The sequence below is a fragment of the Dendrobates tinctorius genome, unplaced genomic scaffold (genome assembly GCF_039654945.1).
Source record: "Dendrobates tinctorius isolate UK_male_01 unplaced genomic scaffold, ASM3965494v1 ptg000065l, whole genome shotgun sequence".
Taxonomy (NCBI): Eukaryota; Metazoa; Chordata; class Amphibia; order Anura; family Dendrobatidae; genus Dendrobates; species Dendrobates tinctorius.
In genome coordinates, this window is record NW_027361733.1 from 34439699 (window position 1) to 34461583 (window position 21885).

General features: G+C 42.8%; 1 protein-coding gene across 1 annotated transcript in view; it reads right to left on the reverse strand.

Annotated features, from left to right (window-relative positions):
- The window catches only part of SLCO4A1 (solute carrier organic anion transporter family member 4A1), a 59199-nt gene that overhangs the window by 25089 nt on the left and 12225 nt on the right, over nt 1–21885 (reverse strand). Inside the window, exon 2 of the mRNA XM_073580934.1 lies at nt 6278–7159. Coding sequence (XP_073437035.1) covers nt 6278–7073 — 796 coding nt within the window. The 5' untranslated portion in view covers nt 7074–7159. The remainder of the gene's footprint in view (nt 1–6277; nt 7160–21885) is intronic.

Below are 21885 nucleotides of genomic sequence, written 5' to 3' on the forward strand. Positions count from 1 at the left end.
CAATTGTAAGCACACAGTGCTAGATCATACGAAGACTGCAATATATTAAGAGGATAAAAACTTTGCTGGGAAGAGGGCTTCTTTATCTACACCTATAGATATCATTTGCTGAACTGACACATAGTAACAAACTATCAGGACAGGAGAGAGATTTGTGCTGCTGATGTTCTTAGCTTAGAGGATTGTCATGGCGCATTCACACAACGCATTGGTCTTGACAGCAATATGTCTTGGATATAGATCTGTCATCCTCAGCCTGATCACATGTCATAGGAATAACCACTATGAACATGTTCCAGCACTGGTTTTTACTACATCTTTCCACCTCTTGCTGTGTGTCACTTCTGGCAATGATGAGTCACATGTAAAGTTCTGCGGTTGAAAACCAGTTACCATACAAGGGCTCAAAGACGAGCAGAAACTTAAGCAACAAAGAGACTTTGTACATGATTACAATGGTTTTACATAATGTTTTATTCTTCACTCACATCCAGAGCTGCAAGCTGAATTCTGCTGGTTTCCTGTTATAAGAGAGCAGTGCATTAGAGGTGCTCCAGATGCCTGCTATGTGACTGCAGGGTGTACACAATATATAGTTTCTTTTCAACTTGCAAAATGATAAATGCAGCTTTAGATGTGAGTGGAGAAAGAGATGTGGCATAATAAACATCAAAAGTTATCACAAGTAAATGCAAAATAAGAGTGAATTTAAACCATTTTAAGGGAATCTGGCACCCGGTTTTTGCTATGTAATCTGAGAAGTGCAAGATATAGGGGCAGAGACCTGGATTCCAGTGATGCGTCACTTACTGGGCTGCATGCTGTCATATTGATGCAATCACTGTACCTCTGCTGCAGATCTTACAGCTCTAAATGATGAGCTCTGTATAACTCCCCTACCACTGATTGGCAACTTTCCTCCTATGCATAGTGTACATGGAAAGTGGTCAATCATTGGTGTGGGTAGGGTTATACAGTCCTGTAGTGATTATCTCCTGCTGATAAAAACACAATCCAGTAAGTGACACATGGCTGGAATCAGGGTTTTTGCCCCTATGTCATGCTGCTCTCAAATTAAATAGCAAAAACCTGCTGAGAGATTCCCTTTTACACCTTGAAATCTGAGACTTTTGTGGATCGGGGCCTCTCAAAAAAAAAAAAAAAAAATCACTTAAAAATGCTTGAAAGACTTTTCCTATTCATTTCCCATATATAATCACTTTGTTGTTCATCTGTTGAGCGTTTTGAAAGTTTTTTTGGCTTCAGGTTTTGAATCTGATGGAAAAAAAGAAAGTGCACAACACAGCTTTCCTTGGTACTGACCAATCAAAAGGCTGCAAATTGACACTTTATGAAAAAAAAGACTTCAAAAACTCTTCAAAATCACTCCAGGAAACAAAAAACTTCTTGAGAAACTAAAGAAAACCCTGTGTGTGCATATAGCCTAAATAGTAGATCATGGTAAATGCAGTTCCTGTGAGTTGTCTTTCTGTTGTGGTCACAGGAGCTGCGCTCGCACCATCACTTGTAGCTGCAAACTAAAAAAAAATCCAATAATTAAAAATCGATATACACCATACAGAAATTTAAAAATATGAAACCCATTTCAGAGCAACATCCTTAATCATTGCCCTTGGAGTGCACTTGTATTAAATAGCTGATATTTCAATCTTAGCTCCGATGTTGGTGATGCTGACAATAGTGACCACAGTGTCTCCGTCAGCTCATCAGTGCCAATGTAAGGGTAAGTTTCCACGGGCCGTGTTACATCCGGATTTGCTGCGGATTGAACCTTGCGTACAGCCGCAGCGTTTAATCCGCAGCATCCAGATGTTACAGCTTAGTGGAGGCGATTTTATGAAATCCCGGTTCCACTATGTGTCCTAATACGCAGGTGACACATCCACGAAACCGGACATGCGGCGCGTCTTTTTAGAACGCAGCATGTCTCAGTCACCGCAAGGTAAACAGCCTACTCTATGGATACGCTGCGGTGATACCGCATGTGTTCAATGAACACATCCGGAATCACCGCGCCTACAGGAGGGGGCGGGGCTTTGGGCGGAGCGTGTTTTCCGCTCCGATCAAAGCGCAGGCAATGCGCTTAGTGGAAACATACCCTTACAGGACTGTGGAGTGCTAATAGATAGCAGGTGGAGTGGTAATATTGGCCCTCACATCTGCCATGCAGAGAAAACCCACAATAAAAAAAATAATTCCTAAAAGAGATCAAAAAGTTAGAATACCCCAAAATAGTACCAAAAAAGCTACTAGTTGTCCCCCTGGAAAAAAATTTTTTTTAAATGTTATTTTTGCTGTGCAAAAAAAAAAATAAATAAATAAATAAAAAACATAAAATTATTCTTATTTGGTATAATAAAATAATGTTATCATGCAATTCATAATTATGCAAATTGTCTCTTCAGAGAGGAAGAGGACTAGAACTCTAGTGCCACCTATTGGAGGTAGCAATCCTAAAAGTCAATGTTGACCCTTTAACGAGCCTAGTTACATGACTTAGGATAAAAGCCAAGCCAGAATCTCCATTTGCAGACACTGTGTTTCGGGGTACTGCCCCTCATCAGTGCAAAGTGGGAGAAGGTCTGGTTTGGCTGTGAGAGAGGCGTCTGACCGATATCCAAGAAGTATCATTTCTCCTTGCGGAGAATAACATTCTAAGCATCAGGGCTGTGGAGTCGGTAAGCCAAACTTGCGACTCCGACTCCTCAATTTCCCTTACACCGACTCCGACTCCAACTCCGACTCCGACTCCGACTCCCACACATATTGCTTATATTTAAGTGAAAAATTTATTGTAGTACAATGTGAACCTCAGACATTTAATCATTTTTATGATCCAATAATCAAGATATTTAGATAGAACAGAATATATATTGGTGTACTACCCGGTTTTCATTCTTTTTGGTACAGATACGATATGGATAGACAGATATGGATAAATGGATAGAGCAGATTTCTAATCTGCTTTTGCTATTGAAAACATTATCTATGAGCTCAAAAACCTTTCAGGTGATGCAGTTTTTTAAAAAGATGATCAGCTTTTGCAGCTGAAAAACGTATCCTCAAAAAACACAGGAAAAACACTGTGTGTGAATGTAGCCTTAGATCAGGAATATAACAGCCATTTATAGGACATTTCATAACTTTCCCAAACTCCTATGAAAAAATATTCAGCACATCCTGCATTGAACTACTGTACCCAATTTATTATATATTTTAGGAGTCGGAGTCGGTCCATTTTATACCGACTCCAACTCCGACTCCACCAAAATGAGCACCGACTCCGACTCCGAGACTCCGACTCCACAGCCCTGCTAAGCATGTCGAGGTGAGGAGACTTAAAGCCGCAATGCTCCTCTGGGAAATATGCTAATTATGCAAATTGTCTCTTCAGAGAGGAAGAGGACTAGAACTCTAGTGACACCTATTGGAGGTAGCAATCCTAAAAGTCAATGTTGACCCTTTAACGAGCCTAGTTACATCGGTCAGACGCCTCTCTCACAGCCAAACCAGATCTTCTCCCACTTTGCACTGATGAGGGGCAGTACCCCGAAACACAGTGTCTGCAAATGGAGATTCTGGCTTGGCTTTTATCCTAAGTCATGTAACTAGGCTCGTTAAAGGGTCAACATTGACTTTTAGGATTGCTATCTCCAATAGGTGGCACTAGAGTTCTAGTCCTCTTCCTCTCTGAAGAGACAATTTGAATAATTAGCATATTTCCCAGAGGAGCATTGCGGCTTTAAGTCTCCTCACCTCGACATGCTTAGCATGTTATTCTCCGCAAGGAGAAATCATGCAATTCATATAACACTTTTTTTTTTTTTAAACCCTTCAAAAAATGATGCCACTAAAAAATACAACTCGTCCGACAGAAAAATAAAAACCACACAGTAACAGGTATGGCTTCAAGGACATAAAAAATTAAAAAGCTTCGGTTTTAAGATTATTAAGATTAGAGTTGGGAAAAAATGCTTGACCTACAAGTTCCAACCTAGGCTGACTTATTAAAGAAGCACGCCCATCAAAGTTTTTATCCTCTTAATATATTGCATTCATCATACTCTATAGCACTGAGTACTTACAATTGATCATTTTGCCTTTCTACCCTGCCAATTCTTCTCTATGTAGAAACAGGAAGTTACTTGTCCCTACAGAAATCATTTCGCTCTTCAACACTTGACCCAGCTACTCCACCCTGCCACTGATGTTTGCACTGACTTATGACTCACACAGGAAAAACTGACCTTCTGTTCCTACATAGAGCTTAGAGAGATTCAGCTAGTCAGTTGTTAATCAAATGACGTCATAAACATAATGGAAAACAAAAGAATTATCTAGGTAGAAAGGCAAAATGAGCAATTGTAAGTACATAGTGCTATATAATATGATCACTGCAATATATTAAGAGGATAAAATTTTAATGGGTGTGCTTCTTTAATAGGTTAAAAGGGTTGTCCACTAAGAGGACAACCCCTTCTTAAACTAAATGATAAGCACCGATAAAATAACGGAGCCTATACTCACCTCCCGTGCCAGCTCCATTCCAGCAGTGTTGGCACTCGTGGTCCTGGGGTCGTGATGCAGTGGAATGACATGTGATGCCCAATCAGTGCTGGTGTCACTTTCTCCGCCTTTGGACAAACTGAACATGAAGAGGAAGTCCGGGATGAGCTGCAGCCCTGTCTTTCTCTCCATGTTCAGTTCATACGAAGGTGGAGACAGTGATGTCAGTGCTGATTTGGCGCCAGCATCATGTGTCACAACACCACACGAGAGCCCTGGTGAAAGAGACTGCTAACACTGCGGGAACGGCGCTTGCACGGGAGTATAAGTTTTACTATTTTATTAGGGCCAAACATTTAGTTTAAGAAGGGGTTGTCCTAGCAGTGGACAACCTCTATAAAGAGTAATACATGCCCCTCTTTCTACACAGTCAGCCAACAGTCCCTTCTTTCCTTTTGCTGGTTGTACTCAAAAACTGCTCGAATCTCTCTACTAATCGATGTTTAGTGAGGGATCAAATTTCACCTGTCGCTTATTAAATCTATGGAAAGAGGGAGACAGACACAAAACAAACTGCTGAGGCTTCTAGTTACTTAGAGCTTGCTATGGGAAACTGCTAAATAATGCAAAATAATGGCCAGAAATACAGTAGTTATTCCTCAAATACACACGTCAGGTGATTCTGAATAGTTAAGAAAGGACAGTGATACGTTAAAGGCGTTGGTCAATGCGGACAACCATATAACAGCTGATCGGCGAGTGTGCAGGGCATCAGACTCCAGTCTGATAACAATGATCTATTCTACAAATTAGTACTGGAAAATCCCTTAAATACTCAATAACCAACTAATGTAGCCCCGATGCTGACTTCTTACTTTGCAGCCACTGCAGACTCTCCATTGCTGGTCCAGTCCATCACCATGAGCATGCAACCAATGCGTGTGCAGAAGTGCAACAATGTATGATCTCCATTTTGGAACTAGCTGGTCGCCAACCCCATAGACTTCAAAATACAGCACATATCAGCAGCACAAATCTCTTCCCTGTCCTGATAGGTGCTACAATGTATTATCGCAGGAGTCCAGACTAGACAAAAGGGTAGCCAACCATCAGGTGTGACAAATATAAGATCTGCCCAGGAATTCAGTCCCTGGATTTAAACAAGCAGAGATGTTAAAAAGATGTTAATAGCCTGATGTCGGTTCCCAGGCATCGCGCACTGCGCATGCCCGAGAACTCTTGTCACAGCGCAGGCGCCGGCATTCAAAACAGGAGGAGGCACCGACGTACAGGGGAATGATGATGGAGGGATGGTAGGCGGCTGATACAGGGGGACACACCATACCTATGGGACACATTACAGGTATGAGGAGCTATTTATAAAAGTTGATATTTCAGAGTTACTAGGGGTCAGAAAAAGAAGAGCCACCTTCACAGAATGCAGCCTTACTGCTGCTGAAGGTATCTCTTTAACTGAAAAACGCACTGGGGGGGGTGACAGATTCCCTTTAAGCTTCACCAACAGAAAATTGTGCATTGGCAGAAAGTGAAGTTTTACTTCCTCGGTTGGAAACATTCCTTTAAGTTGGCCTCAGGAGATGCAACCTAATCTCCTGTGTGAGGAGTGTACACAACCTGTCTATGGCTCATGGCACAGTACTGACATAGATAAAATTCCAAAAGGAACAGCGCTGTAGGCACCGATGGACAAACATCTGCATTGTATAGACATTACATGCTTCATACTCACCAATGTATACAGGGGAGTAGCTAGATTTCACATTCTCATCTAAGTAAGTGACCCCCAGCGTGTAAAGCGGTGTGGCACCAATCCCATGAAGAAACTGTCCCAACATGAAGACGTATCTGTAGTTGGACAGACTCGAGGCACTTTCTGAGACCTGGTAAGTGTGATTGGAGTAACATACCCCATTATCCTCTGCAAGGTTGACGACGTACACATTAGTAGTGAACTGTGGTAGTGCAAATACCAAAGAACCAATGCCCATAATTAATACTCCCCAGCCCAGCCACCGAGGTTTGTGACCGTTCCCCCCAAAGTAGCTGACAAATGTCAAACACAAGCAAGCTGCAATGTCATAGGAACTCGCAATCAGTCCAGTATGGTAGCTGTGCAAGTCGAACCTCCGTTCTATGGAGGTGATGACGGTATTGATGAAACCATTGACCACCATGCCTTGGAGAAAGGAGGCCGCGCACAGGAACACAAGGACTCCTTTGGATGTGTTAAACACCTGTAAAAAGGACGGTTTGAGGGCTCCCCAGCCGCACAGGTTTTCATTCTCTGAAGGGATAAACTTGATCTCGCAGGGGTCATCATCGTACAGCGCTTTCTTTGTGGAGGTCTCCTTGTATAGCGGGTCAATATAGGAGTCTGGGGCGGACTTTGACAGCAGGGCATCAACCTGGTCAGTGCTGTCGGGGGTGCCCAGGTCATAGTCACTGACAGATCGTGAAGCTTCGGAGAAGCAGAGCAGTTCTTGCTTGGAATGGAAGGAACTTTCTGGAGATAGATGTTGGGGCATTTCACAATGAAGCAGCTAGGGAAAGACTTCTACTTTCACCACAGGGAGAACCGTCTGTAAACTTCAGAGGAGATGAAAAGTGTCATCTGTAACAAAACAAATGACAGCAAATATTAGGATACCAGAAAAATATGCACTAGAAATGTCCGACCAAGACTCTGCCCCAGGTTACAGAGTTGAATTGGGATTACCAGCGCTTAACCGGATTGCCCAACAGATAAAGAGTATCTTTCCATGGGCTAAGATTGGTTAAAAAAAATGATGAAAGCAATATTCACCCTTATTGATCTCTTGCAGCTCTCATTCTGATGCTTTCTCCATCCCGCTTCTCTTTACTTCCTACTGCCCTCTAAACACTCCAGAAATGTCAGGAACTGCCTACTCAGCCAATCATTGGCCACATTGGTGACCTGATTCGGAATAACTTGGGGGTTGAGATAGAAACGGAAAAAAGAGACAAGCGGGACCTGGTAAGTATCAGAATGGGAGCAGTAATTTTTTTTGTGGAGTGAAATGGAGAAAAAAAAAACAAAAAACACAATTCTATCATTGTTGCTCAACTTTTGTTTTCACAATGTTCTCTGCAAAATAGACCTGGTAAATTTATATTCTGCATGACAGGTTGATTCAAGGGAAATCGCATTTTAATAATTGTTTAGTGCTTTAAAAAAAAATAATAAAAAAGCAAATTTTATTTTAAACTTTAGTTTGTTTTCTTTGGGATGAACTCTGTTTTTTATTAGTACCACTTTAAGGTACTTGCAACTTTTTGATCGATTTTTAATCCAGTTTTCAGGAGGCAAGAGGACCTAAAAAGGCAATTTTTTTTTATTTATTTACAGGGTTCTCTGAGTGGTGAAAAATATTAATTCGCTAGGTCTCACTTTTACGGATGTAATGATACAATGTTAATTTTTATAATTTTATTACAAATGTGTGTTTTGTTGGACCATTTGATTGCTCTTACAATACACTGCATTACTTCTATATAGCAGTGTATTCTCATTTTAGACATCTGTCTGTATTAGGGCTTGGCAGAGGTACAAAGAAAGGAGACACAGGGGTCTTCTTTATGAATCCAGCTTATATGACTCATTCACCTGATTGCATTGTGGGGTTGATGGAGTGATGGGTTGCTGTGCTGCATAACTTAAAGAGTTAAAATGCCACTCATGTAGCTAGCTCCAGTGGTGGCAATTGAGGCAGGGTGCCAGCTGTAAAAAACATGTGGCGGCTGTATAATACAGCTGGATTATACGATGTATACAACGGGCTCAGCTCCTGAGCTCATATAGTACAACAACACCTGACAACCAATCATTGAATATTGCTAATTGGTTATTATAAATGTCATATGGTTTTGCAAGTAAACCGCCAAAATCACATAACTACTAACAATAAAATAAAATTTAAAAAAGAAAATCACATAATCAATTTTTAGTGATCAATCTGAAAACAGCAATTGGCGATATCCAGAGTTTTCAGCCACACAACAGATAGGTCTCAGCCGCCCTCTACATGTTAGTGTTCCTTGATCACCCATGTAGAAGGGTAAAAAAATCTGCGTTCATAAGAATGTGCGTGCCCAATTATTAACCCATGAGTAAACAAACCATTCATTCACTGAGGAATCAGCCTAAGTGACGTCAGCAATAGTCACTGAGGCTGCGCAGACTCCCCCCGCCTGACCCGCGGTGAACTGACAGCGTGGGAAAATGTTCAGAAACTTTCCAACGCTAATCAGTTCATGTCCGGTCAGGCGGGGAGCTTTTCATTCATTCCCCCGTGGTTTACAACCGGGCTGGTCACATTATTACTGCTCCCGGTTGTAAACTATTTAACCCCTTGAGATGGATTGCAGCGTGGGACATGACTGTACGGCGGATAGGTATGGGATATTGTTGCTTTTTTATTTTGGATTTTTTACAAGAGATCGATGGCTTCGATTGGATTGGGAGTTAAATAAAGAAGGAAAAAATGTGTTTATTTCATTAAAAGTCTTATTTTCTTAATGTGTGTTTTAGGGCCTGCAGAACGCACCAAATAATATGAAAAGAGAGATGAGGTGCGTTCGCAGCCCGGGGTCTACTGTGCAGAGATGGAACCTGCTGCTGAGTAATGGTGGAACTAGATTGTGGGTAAATGCTTGTTCACACGTGGGTTAACTTCACCCAGTGTGAATAGAGGCGAACTCTGTTGCTCCACAGAGCCGCTGAAACAAACGCCGGAGCCTGTTGAACTCACAGAGCTCGGCGGAGTGAGCGCTAATTAGGGGTCACAGAGCCCTGTCCTAGAGACACCGGACTAGAGCTCCTCTAGACATCACCGCTCGGATGCGGTGCCAGAAAAAGGTAACAGTATATAAATCGCACCAAGTGCAAACAGTACCGCTTCGGCGGATGCCACTAACCACCCAGGACGGGGAGGAAAGCGCTAGAGGTGCGCATGGCGTCGCACGGCGGTCACAGCTACCTGGTACGGTACGACAGTGTCCGTAGCAGGGAGGCACAGTCAGACGCTAGTGTTTCAGAGTACTGGGAGCACGGTGGCGTGAGCATAGCCACCCATTGGCGCTGACTCTCACTCTGAAACCCTAACCAACATGCGTATCAAAGGGAGGGGAGTCTTAATGAGTCAGTCACCAGATACATGCATCCATCTTCATACACACAAATAAGCATAAGAGTCTATACTAGCGCATGGCCGAGCGGCCATGCGACTCTTTTATAGTGGCGTCCTTCCGGGACCTTCCCAGTGGTGGATCAATCCAAGCAGGAGCAGGACCTGCGCATGTGACCTCCGACCTCCAATGAGTGGTCGTCCCATGGGCATGCTCAGTACCCAACAGATAGGACTTAGTCCCAGAAGCGTCTACTTGCTGCTGACTCCGGCATGGAGTTATAGCAGAGCCAGAAGGAGCAACCAGACACCTAGCATCAGCCTGGGCAAGACGCCTGGAGCAATGACCCTGCTGAGCAGGAATCGCTGCAGAGGAATGGGAGACCGCAGAGAGCATGGATGGAGATTGCCCCTGTGCAGTGGGGAAAACTCGACGCCTAACAGTATGTGTGTGTTTTAACCCTTTCAGACTAGCGGATTAATAATGGATAGGTATGTTATTGACACCTCTACATTATTAACCACCTTTCAAAAGCAAGGTGACATTATCCACTTAATACCCTATATGCCACCTGTTACAGGGCAAAGGGAAGAGAGATGGTAAGTGCCAGAATTGGCGCATCTTACAGATGTACCTTTGGCTGGAGGCAGATTTTTTTTTAGCCAGGGAGTGTGGGGGGGGGGGGCAAAAAACAAATGGTCCCTCTCTAGGCTATTAATTTCTGCCCTCATTCACTGGCTTGCCCTCTCTGGCAGAGAAAATTACGCGGGGGCCCACGCAAGTTTTTTCCGTGAATTAATCCTTTAATTTAACACCTACAGCTCCAAAATTTTACACATATACAGTACTAACATTATTAGTGAGGGACATATATAAATCTAACGGATATGCAATGGTTTACTGTATGTAAACCATGTCTCACATCTTGTTGGTTCTGTAATGATTTTACAGAAGCCGACAATTGAATTATCGGGCTATTCTGCTATCTACCTCTGTATGAGATATAAATATATATAGATATGTGTGTGTGTCTCACTGACATATATATAGACTGTATATATGTTTTCACGAATATTTGAGGCCATGGATCCATTATATGTTCATTTTGCAAGCCGGCGAGAAAATCTCGCTGTACGGATACCATACAGATGTCACACGGATGCTTAGATGCGAAAAAAATCACATCCTCGCATAGCACAAGGATGACATACAGATCACTGTTCAGGGAACATTTCTGCGATTCTAGTCTGTGTAAAACGGACCGTATTTTTATACGTTGTGTGTGACTCCAGCGTACAAGGTAATGAAATATCTCATATAATTAATTTGTATTTCAATTTGTAGACTTATAATGCTATAAAAGCGACTTTAAGCCAGAATTCTACTGTAATTACCGTATTTTTCGATTATAAAATGCACTTGTTTTCCCCCAAATATCGTCTCTTGAGATCTCAATCTGCGAATGCACCGCCTCCCATGGCCATTTTCCTGAAGTACACTGCTGTGAAAACAGTGGAAAGTGTGGGGACTCTGCCGACATTTACTGAAATCCTGGGGCCTGCCACAGCCTCACACCCCAAAATATCCCCCCTCCCAGGCCTGGGGCTACAGCATCGCCCCACTCCTGCCACAGCCTCCAGCTTCCTGCAGCAGTGATCCTGCCTCCTGTGACCCCATTCTACCGTAGCTTTCTCCCCGTTATGCTACCGGTAAAATCGGATTATAAGACGCACCACTATTTTATTAAAACATTTTTTTTCCTATTTTCCTCCCCAAAATTTGGGGTGCGTCTTATAGTCCGCAAAATACAGTAATTAACTATTAAATATCTCAGAAACTAGAGCCAATCTGGCAAAACCAAAGTCATAGTCGGAATCAGCACCATAAACTTAATTAAAAAAAATGGTCAGACATCGTTGGCACCAAAATCACTGCATCAATGATCGATGTATCAGTTTTCATCGGCACGGGTAGACAGATCATTAAATAAGTGTCAATTAACTTATTTATAGCCATTCACCATTTTGCTAATGGAAATGGACTCATCCAGATAGGCTCCAAATGAGGTAGACTTGTTCTAGATCTTTGGGGGCAATTATCGTGTTGGAGATTAAATAATAATAATGTTTATTTTTATATAGCGCTAACATATTCCACAGCGCTTTACAGTTTGCACACATTATCATCACTGTCCCCGATGGGGCTCACAATCTAAATTCCCCAACAGTATGTCTTTGGAATGTGGGAGGAAACCGGAGTACCCGGAGGAAACCCACGCAAACATGGGGAGAACATACAAGTTCCTTGCAGATTTACTGACTTTAAAGACCCTTCAGACTGTAGATGTTCATGGTGTTGGTAATAGACCATCCACTGATTTTTATGCCCCAGCTATAGCATAGGGAGGTTGTAAGGAATTGTTTTACCAAATCTGATTTCAGTCCATTACTGCTATGACTAAACTAATGAAATTATATTGGGAAAGAGAACAAATCAGAGTTGAAAAGCGGGTTGTTCATTATTTTGTGACATATTTTGAGGCAAAGGGGAAAAAAATATTCAAATGCAGGATTTTGCCAACTTGCATCTTGGTCCTAGATCAGAACCTGTCAGTCCTTAGATTGCTCCATCTACATAGCGAACAATGGATCGAATAAGATTTACTTACTAAAGGATGTGTGAAACACGCCAGCCTGGGATATACATGTGCTTCTCACAAAATTAGAATATAATCAAAAAGTCCATTTATCTCAGTTGTTCAATACAAAAAGTGAAACTCATACTGTACATTAGAGAGAGTCATTACATACAGAGTGATCTATTTGAAGTGTTTATTTCTGTTAATGTTGATGAATATGGCTTACAGCCAATGAAAACCCAAAAGTCATTATCTCAATAAATTAGGATAATTAACAAAATACACCTGTAAGTGTTTAAAAAAGGTCCCTTAGTCTGTTTCAGTAGGCTCCACAATCATGGGAAGACTGCTGACTTGACAGATGTCCAGAAGGCAGTTATTGACACACACCACAAGGAGGGTAAGCAACAAAAGATCATTGCTAAAGAAGCTGGCTGTTCGGCTGTATCTAAGCATATTAATGGAAAGTTGAGTGGAAGGAAAAGTGTGGTAGAAAAAGGTGCACAAGCAACCGGGATAACAAGCAGCCTTCAAAGGATTGTTAAGAAAAGGCCATTCAAAAATTTGGGGGAGATTCACAAGGAGTGGACTACTGGAGGAGTCATTGCTTCAAGAGCCACCACACACAGACGTATCCAGGACATGGGCTACAAGTGTCGCATTCCTTATGTCAAGCCACTCATGATCAATAGAAACTGCCAGAAGCGTCTTACCTGGGCCAAGGAGAAAAAGAACTGGATTGTTGCTCAGTGGTCCAAGGTGATGCTTTCAGATGAAAGTAAATTTTGCATTTAATTTGGAAATCAAGGTCCCAGAGTCTGGAGGAAGAGTGGAGAGGCCACAATCCAAGCTGCTTGAGGTCTAATGTCAAGTTTCCACAATCAGTGATGGTTTGGGGAGCCATGTCATCTGGTGGTGTAGGTCCACTGTGTTTTATCAAGACCAAAGTCAGCGCAGCCATCTAGCAGGAAATTTTAGAGCACTTCATGCTTCCCTTTGCCGACAAGCTTTTGGAGATGGAAATGTAATTCTCCAGCAGGACTAGGCACCTGTCGACACTGCCAAAAGTACCAATACCTGGTTTACAAACAACAGTATCACTGTGCTTGATTGGCCAGCAAACTCGCCTGACCTTAAGCCCATAAAGAATCTATGGGGTATTTCTAAGAGGAAGATGAGAGACAACAGACCTAACAATGCAGACGAGCTGAAAGCTACTATCAAAGCAACCTGGGTTTCCATAACACCTCAGCAGTGCCACAGGCTGATCGCCTCCATGCCATGCCGTAATGATGCAGTAATTGATGCAAAAGGAGCCCTGACTAAGTGTCACGCTCAAGCCCTGACTGGTGGGCGTGAGCCAGGGGTTGTGGACCCACTGTACCATAAACCATACTATCCTTTAAGGGGAGTAACTAATGCAGCTAATTTGGTCTTCTCTGGAGCCTCTGATGGTGAGGTCAGGCTTGTGTGGCAGGTAGCTGCCAGGTGCCACTCCAGGGTGGTGTCAGGCTATGGCTGCTGATCCCACTGGGGAACAGAGCATTAGGACAGATGCGACTGACAGACAGGCAAGTGAGGACGGCTGGCACGGCTGATACTCTGACAGGCGGGCATTGCTGAGCACTGGCAGGCGGGCACGGCTTAGACACTGGCAGGTGGGAACTGATGAGACACAGGGACATGGGCAGGAAGGAGTGATGCAGGGTAGGTAGAGGCCTGTTCCCACAGGAGGTGCGGGTACGGGTGCTGACAGCAATGAGTGGAATATGAAGGGACAGGCTTGGACCTGTTTACACAGGAGGTGCAGGTACGGGTACTGAGAGGAAGGAGTGAATTATGAAGGAGCAGATTTGGACCTGTTCACACAGGAGAACCGCAAGGCTGCGGAGAGGAGCTGCCGATAGCAGCAAGATGTTCTGCAGCAGAAGAAGCAGAACCGGAGCACAAGCAGAGCCGCAAGAGTGCGGAGCACAGGCAGAGGCGCAAGAGAGTGCGGAGCACAGGCAGAGCTGCAGGAGTGCGGAGCACAGGCAGAGCCGCAGGAGTGCGGAGCACAGGCAGAGCCGCAGGAGTGCGGAGCACAGGCAGAACCGCAGGAGTGCGGAGCACAGGCAGGACCGCAGGAGTGCGGAGCACAGGCAGAGCTGTAAGGGTGCGGAGCACAGGCAGACAGAGAGGACACAAGTAAAGACACAGCAGGAAAAAGAGCCACAGACAAGACTGATAGACAGAGGTAGGACTGAGTTCAGGCAAGGTAACGGTACGAGACAAGGCACAGGACCAAAGACACAGGGACCAGGACACACTGCCTCCTGGTGGGCAGAGAGGACAGGTACGAGACAAGACAGGGAGAAAAAGCACAGGGACCAGGATATTCTGCCTCTTGGAGTGCGGAAAGACAGGTACAAAGCAAAGCTAAGAATCAAGCCTCCAGAGAAGGCGAAACACAGAACAGGACCTGGCAACTCAGTAGCAAGATACTAACTTAGTTAAGACAATGCATAGGCAGCTTCCACCGGGTGGAGCTGCCATAAATACTAGAGGCCTCTTGGTGATTGGCTGGGAGCACATTGGGCAGTTGCACACTGATTCCATAAGAACCAGTGAGTGTCGGCACCTCCCCCCTATGCACACAGCCAGGAAGCATACAGCGAGCAGGCAGGAAACAAGATGCACACAGCATGGACCCGGCAGCAGACAGAGGTCACAGCATGACCTGGGGCAGTGAGTAAGTTGGTGTGTAGGGAGGCCATGCAGTGATGTCGGCAGAGTTGTTGCACTCAAAACTTAATGTATTTACTGGACACACATTTCAGTAGAAATTAACAAAAAATGTCCTGAAAGAAAATCAATTATTGACACTTCACATCAGTTAAATATCAGCAACACGGATGTCAGTCCATCTGAGATAAAGAAGAGACTCATAAATAAAATAAATACTTTTATTTCAATATATTAAAAATGAAGATATGAGAATAAAAAAGCAATTGTCTCAACTAAGTAGGAAGACGCCACCAACACAATTAATCCTTATTGGTGGATACCAATATCCATAAATAACAATACCAGGCTAGTTGATAAAATGCGCAGAAATAACAAAGATTAAGTATATATTTCCAAAAACTCACTAACAGAAGGATATATATATGATAAAGTGCTCAGTACTATTAATATATTATTAATCTAATAATTATGACAGGGTAGAAAAGACCCTAATCCTAAATGGCTCTATCATACTGTATATACTTACAAGTAACAATAGCTACTTCAGTGTACACGAATATCTGTAAGTTATCCAAAAATACTAAACACAAAAAGCAATAATGTGGAGATAGCAAATTACTGTGTAGCCATGCCCTTATAGGAGTTCACAGAAAAAAATAGGTATAAGAAACTCTATTTTAAATCATAATTGTATAATAATACTGAAATAGGTCTGATTTAGCCCGGTGAAAAAAATGCCATATACCAACAGTGTGGAGGGATACAAGTGCAAAGACCGTCGATATATAGAAGGTTTGAAATATAAAGAGAACCTAGTATACCTTACAAAAGTTGTGGTGGCTTCCCCTCACCCCAACGCGCGTTTGCCGCTGGCTTCTTCCAGGGACGAACCTGCCGCACCTGGATGGGAGTGAGATCATCACCCTGCAGCGTAGGACTACAGGAAGAATAGTCCGACTCCTGCTGCCACCTCGCTAATTGTAAGTATGGTATATTCCGACTATAAGACACCCCCCCGTTTTGCCCCAAATTTTTTTGGGGAAAAATGTGCATCCTATAGTCCGAAAAATACGATAATCTTTGTTATTTCTGCGAATTTTAGGAACTAGCCTGATACTGCTATTTATGGATATTGGTATCCACCCTTAATGATTAATTATGTTGGTGGCGTCTTCCTACTTAGTTGAGACATCTTGCTTTTTTATTAGCATATGTTCATTTTTAATATATTGAAATAAAAGTAAGTATTTTATTTATGAATCTCTTCTTTATCTCAGATGGACTGACCTCCGTGTTGTTGATATATACATGTCAGTAGGCCAACATTTCGTTTTTTAAAATAACTTTTGAAGCTGGTGTTATAAAGTATTCTAATTTACTGAGATAATGACTTTTGGGTTTTCATTGGCTGTAAGCCATAATCATCAACATAAACAGAAATAAACACGTGAAATAGATCATTCTGTAATGACTCTATACAAAATACGAGTATCACTTTTTGTATTGAAGAACTGAAATAAGTTTACTTTTTGATGATATTCTAATTTGGGAGAAGAACCTTCGTAGAAAAAATCCTGCTCACCGCAGTAGAATCTAATGGCCGTGCACGGAAAGAAGTTCATGTTGGGAGCAAACGAGCAGTATCACAGAAGGAAAGGTATCCAGTAACAGATCCATCTGTGAAAAATTATTTAAAAACAAAAATCTTTAATATATAACATGGTTAAAATTATGGTATAAAACCATTAATTTAGAAAAAAGGCAAGCAACCAGGGAAACTCATGGCCTTACGCATTTCAAACCGACTGGTTCTTAAATATAGTTCAGCGTGTTCCCTTAATTTTAGTGACTTAACGCCACTGTTTCTATAGTGATGTCTCAAATGCTAGTGAGCAAATCAGTAGAAATAACTACTTTGAAAGCAGCTAGAAAGTGGTGATAACACACATAGCACAGGGCTGGGATCTAGTATATATAAAATGCTTCTACACTGGTATTTTTCTCATCTGTAAATAGAGTGGTCCCCCAGCAGACCCTTTTATGTTATGATTGAGTCACCGAAGGAGGAAAAAAACAAAAATACAAGCTAAGTCCAGAAAACCGGAGAGGTTGGTAGCTATCGGATTGCAGACCCCTGATCCTATCCACAACAACTAACAGTAGCCGTGGGGGGTTCCTACGATGCCCTAGACCCCTCGAACACAGCCGGAGAACTAAATAGGCCTAAAGAAAGAAAGGGGAAATCTAAACTGTCCCAGAGCAGACCCCAAAGCAATAGGCAGCCCCCAACATATAATGACGATGAAGCAAGATGAAAACACTAACACAGATAGAAAGATAGGTTGAGCAAACGATGGGGCCCAAGCTAACTAAAAAGGACAGGATACAAAAGCTGCTGTCTGCAATCCGTAAAAAACCCTACCAAAAAATGTCCCAACCGTCTGATAGGAAAAACAGGCCCTGAAGTCGCTAGGACTTCAAAAAGACTATATCAGCACTCAGGTAAATTCTGAAGACAGAGCAAAGAGACAAACTGATCAGAGACAAAAATGGAACTCAGCACATCCCCGACCGGGGATGGCTGAACTCCAAAAAACAAGGTAAACAAAACTAAACTAATAAGTTCAATAGCAGAGCAAAACTTATCTTTGGGAAGCAGGAATCAGACTGGTCTCCAAGAATCCAGCAGAGAAATCACCAGCGACTCAGAAGGGCGTCGGCTGCCTTATATCCAGTCAGAATTTCCTGTTACCCAGTCATCATCTACCAGATCAGGTGTTTGGTAATCAGCCTCACTACCTTCCTTCACCAGAAGAGGGAGTTCATCAGACATCGACGGTGAAGGGGAAAATGAACTCACAACACTTTTAGGTACAAGAATATTTATTTTTATCAAGCAGAGGCATCTTAAGCTTAGTGGTTACAGTCACTGTGAGGGGCACAATACACTTGGTGGTTTCTCGCACACCCTTGAAGAGATAACCATTGCAGGTATATACACAGTCCGCTCCTGGGGCCTAGATGAATGGGCACCAAACTACTAGTGCCAAACATTATACTTGCTGTCGGATGAGGGAAGGCTATCCCCTATCAATGCATATCCGCCTGAGAGTTGTTCTCGAGCTTGCACAAACCCCTTGAATGGTGCTAACCTAGCGCCTCTGGGTGTAAGTCACCACTGGGCCGCTACCTTTTTTCAGATTCTCTGCTGACCACTAGAACCTGTTGCATAAACACAAGAAACTAAAAAAGGTATTGTCAAGGTTAGTAGTTATCCCAGTCAGTTGTATATAAGATAACTCTGGGCTTGACAGCTGGGACCCTGACCAATCCTGAAAACCAGTGAACTTCAAAGTAAATAGAGTAAAAAAGCAGAATACTCAGGGGAGCATCGGGAATAAAACAAAAGCAAAAACTGCTCACTTTTGACCAGATTCTCTTCTATGCTTTGTAACTGCAGAACCACAAAACCAGAACAGTAATTCTCTATACATGACTTCATTGCTTTCGTCACTTGAACTACATTATGGTAACAGCACACAATTATTTGCTCCCTATTACAACAGTCTCTGTATCTCTTTATTAATGCAGTCCCGATGTGGGTCTCCAGTTGAGGGACTTGCTTCTCACTCAATTTACCGTCCTCACATTGTGCTCCTCTTCTATTTTCTGTTACTCTCTTTCTCTGCCTTTTTGTCAGCTCACAAGCATGCTTCTTAGTGGCCAACGAGGCTCAAAATATGACATTGTCTCACCTTTGAAAGTGAAAAAAAACACTCATTCTTTTCTGGACTACTGCAACTCTGTACTGATCAGTCTCCCTCTTACCAAACTTTCTTCTTTCCAATTCTTCCCGAATGCAGCAGCCAGCATCATCTGTCCAGATAGTACACTGATACCTCCACCCTGTGCCATTCATTGCTCTGGTTACCCATCCACTGTAGAGTACAATATAAACTTCTCTCTCTCACCCACAAAGCTCTCCTAGTTCTGCACCACACTACATCTACTCCCTCATCTCTGTCTACCCACGCTTTCCATTCTGCAACTGATCTAAAGACTAAAATCCTCCATAAGCCGAACCTCCCATTTCCATCTCCAAGACTTCTCTCATGCTATGCCAGTTTTCTGGAATGTACTACCTTGGATAATCCAATATCTAGCCCCAACATTTTTAAGTGTGCTTTATAAACATCTTTAGTGAATTGGTGTGATAGGCTTGTCTAATCTAACTCTTCACTGTTCCCCCTTTATAAATTTTCCTCAGAATCTGGTCCCTCTTGTCCACCTATCTACACATCATTCATGCACCCAACAGCACTTGGTAACTCTACTTAGACAGATACTGGCTGATGACCGGATCATGCAGATTATCTGAAAACCCTTACATATTATAATGGTGGCTGGACCATACATGAAAAGCACTTTTTACCTATTGTATCCCCCCATTTCCCTATATATTGTAAGCTTGCGAGCAGGGTCCTCTCTCCTTCTGTAACTGTTGAATTATGCATTATTCTGTAGAGTCTGATATTGTCTGTACATGTCGCTCTCAATTGTATAGTGCTGCGGACTATGTTGGTGCAATAGAAAAAATTATTATAATTATGATATGACACCAGAATCTACTACTTATATAGGCGTGTGCAATGTGAGAAACTCGCACAAGTCTCTCACATCAATACCCAGCAGCAGAGAAATACATGGAGCCGCACACTCTGGTCTGAGTGCCGGGTATTGATGCGCGAGTTTCTCGCATTGGACACGCAAGTGTGACCCCGGCCTAAAGGGGTTTTCCCAATTTCAAGATCCTATGCCAATATGTAGAAGGTGTAACAATAATAATATTAGCAAATACTTCCAATTAGAAATATACAGGGTGGGCCATTTATATGGTTAAACCTGGGTGGGCCATTGATATGGATACACCTACATAAAATGGGAATGGTTGGTGATATCAACTTCCAGTTTGTGGCACATTAGTATATGGGGGGGGAACTTTTCAAGATGGGTGGTGACCATGGCGGCCATTTTATAAATGACCCACCCAGGTGTATCCATATAATGGCCCACCCTGTAGTATAACTCTTCTGATTTGATATGTCACCCCATGTGCAGGGCATTGCAGTAACTTAAATGTCCATGATTACTTACGACCACTGATATAGTGACAGTTATTAGTGGTCGTAACCACGGATACCTAAGCTACTGCAATGGAGATGGAATCTGAGAAAGACGTGTGCACAAGGGGGCTTTTTGGGCACCAAGGTGCGACTGTTACCTTTGCTCTCTCTAAGGCCACACATCATTGCGTACCTTTAAGGCATAGTCTCATCATACGCCATTGCTGCTTATTATAGGAATGCCACTTCACGCCATTATCAGACCGATGAGGTTGGGGGTCTGCACCAACGTGTCGCATACAGAAATTCTATGAAAACCAACAAAAATGTCACAGCTGCAGCGACACCATAGGAAATCATTATCTCCAATGTTGCTGCGACCTGTGTCGCTGTATAGCCACGGTCTCAGATTTACGTTTTTTTTAATAACTTCATCAGATAATTATATCTTAGTGCAAAATTAGCAGCCTGTCAGATTTTGGTCAGATCATGGAAATGTCTGATGTCGACCACCAGTTTTGGTCCAGACAGACCACTTCCTCTCCAGCAAGCGCCGAAATACCGTACATACGAAGGAAGGCTGCTACTTGTGGTTCTGTTATGCGTCACTAACAGGAATAGCTAATGGAGGAAGGGAAAATGGTCACAGCGGTAATGACTAAACATCTCGGCCCGTCCAAACACTGTTCTGTTATTACATTATTAGTACATGGAGGTCACAGGGGACAAATTTGGTTTGCAAATATATGGTAAATGACTATAATAATACCGCTTTCATGAACACAGGCGGGTGCGAGCAGACTGTAAGGGCCCATTTACACTGTGCGGACTGGTAAACGAACACTTGATCGATTACATGAAGCCGATCGGTGGTCATTTAACTACCTGTTTAATGTTTATATGGTCAGACTGCATTTATATGAGCATAAAACAATCAATAATAGGGCTCGCTCACGTGAACGTATAACAGGCCCAAGTGCTATGCGATGTTTTATCGGATAAGCCTTGGAACAATTTTATTCTATGGGGCAGATCAGATCAGTATGCTGGAAGTCTCGTAATCACGCACACCCATAAAAGTCTATGGGTGCGTGTGAAACATCGAACTGCACTCGGAGATCAGTGCGATTACCGCTGACCCAGAGAATGGAAAAGATTACTTTCACTATCCCTGTGCTGCAATTCTCTAATTCGCTCATGCTAAAGAATCGGAGTACAGAGCACTAACACTCAGCTCAAACTCTGAAAGACTTTGATCCGAGAGTATTTGCATAATCGGCCCTGATTCTCTGGTATGAGAGAATTGACAGCCGTGTGACTCAAGCCTTACGATCATTCTGTGCACATAAAATATCAGTATTCTCGGCAGCACATGTCATAATCACATAGGATGATGTGCTACCGAAAACACTGATTTTTTTTTCCAGCAAGCTTTAAAATCATTGTGCTCAGCCAAAGAGTGTTTTGCTCACTCATTGGGTGATTGGCAGCCTGCTTGCATTGCACAGTTACAGGGAAAACAGCGTTTCTAGGAATTCTCATTCCCAATATGTGGCCAATGTAAATGTATACTATAGCCAGAGTAACACAAGCGTATGACATTGGATGCGATATGCTAATGACCCTTGGTTCCTGCTCTGCTGCGAGCATGGTCTTAGGGTCAGTACTCTGTGCTCTGATCCTCTCACATGAGAGAATCGCAGC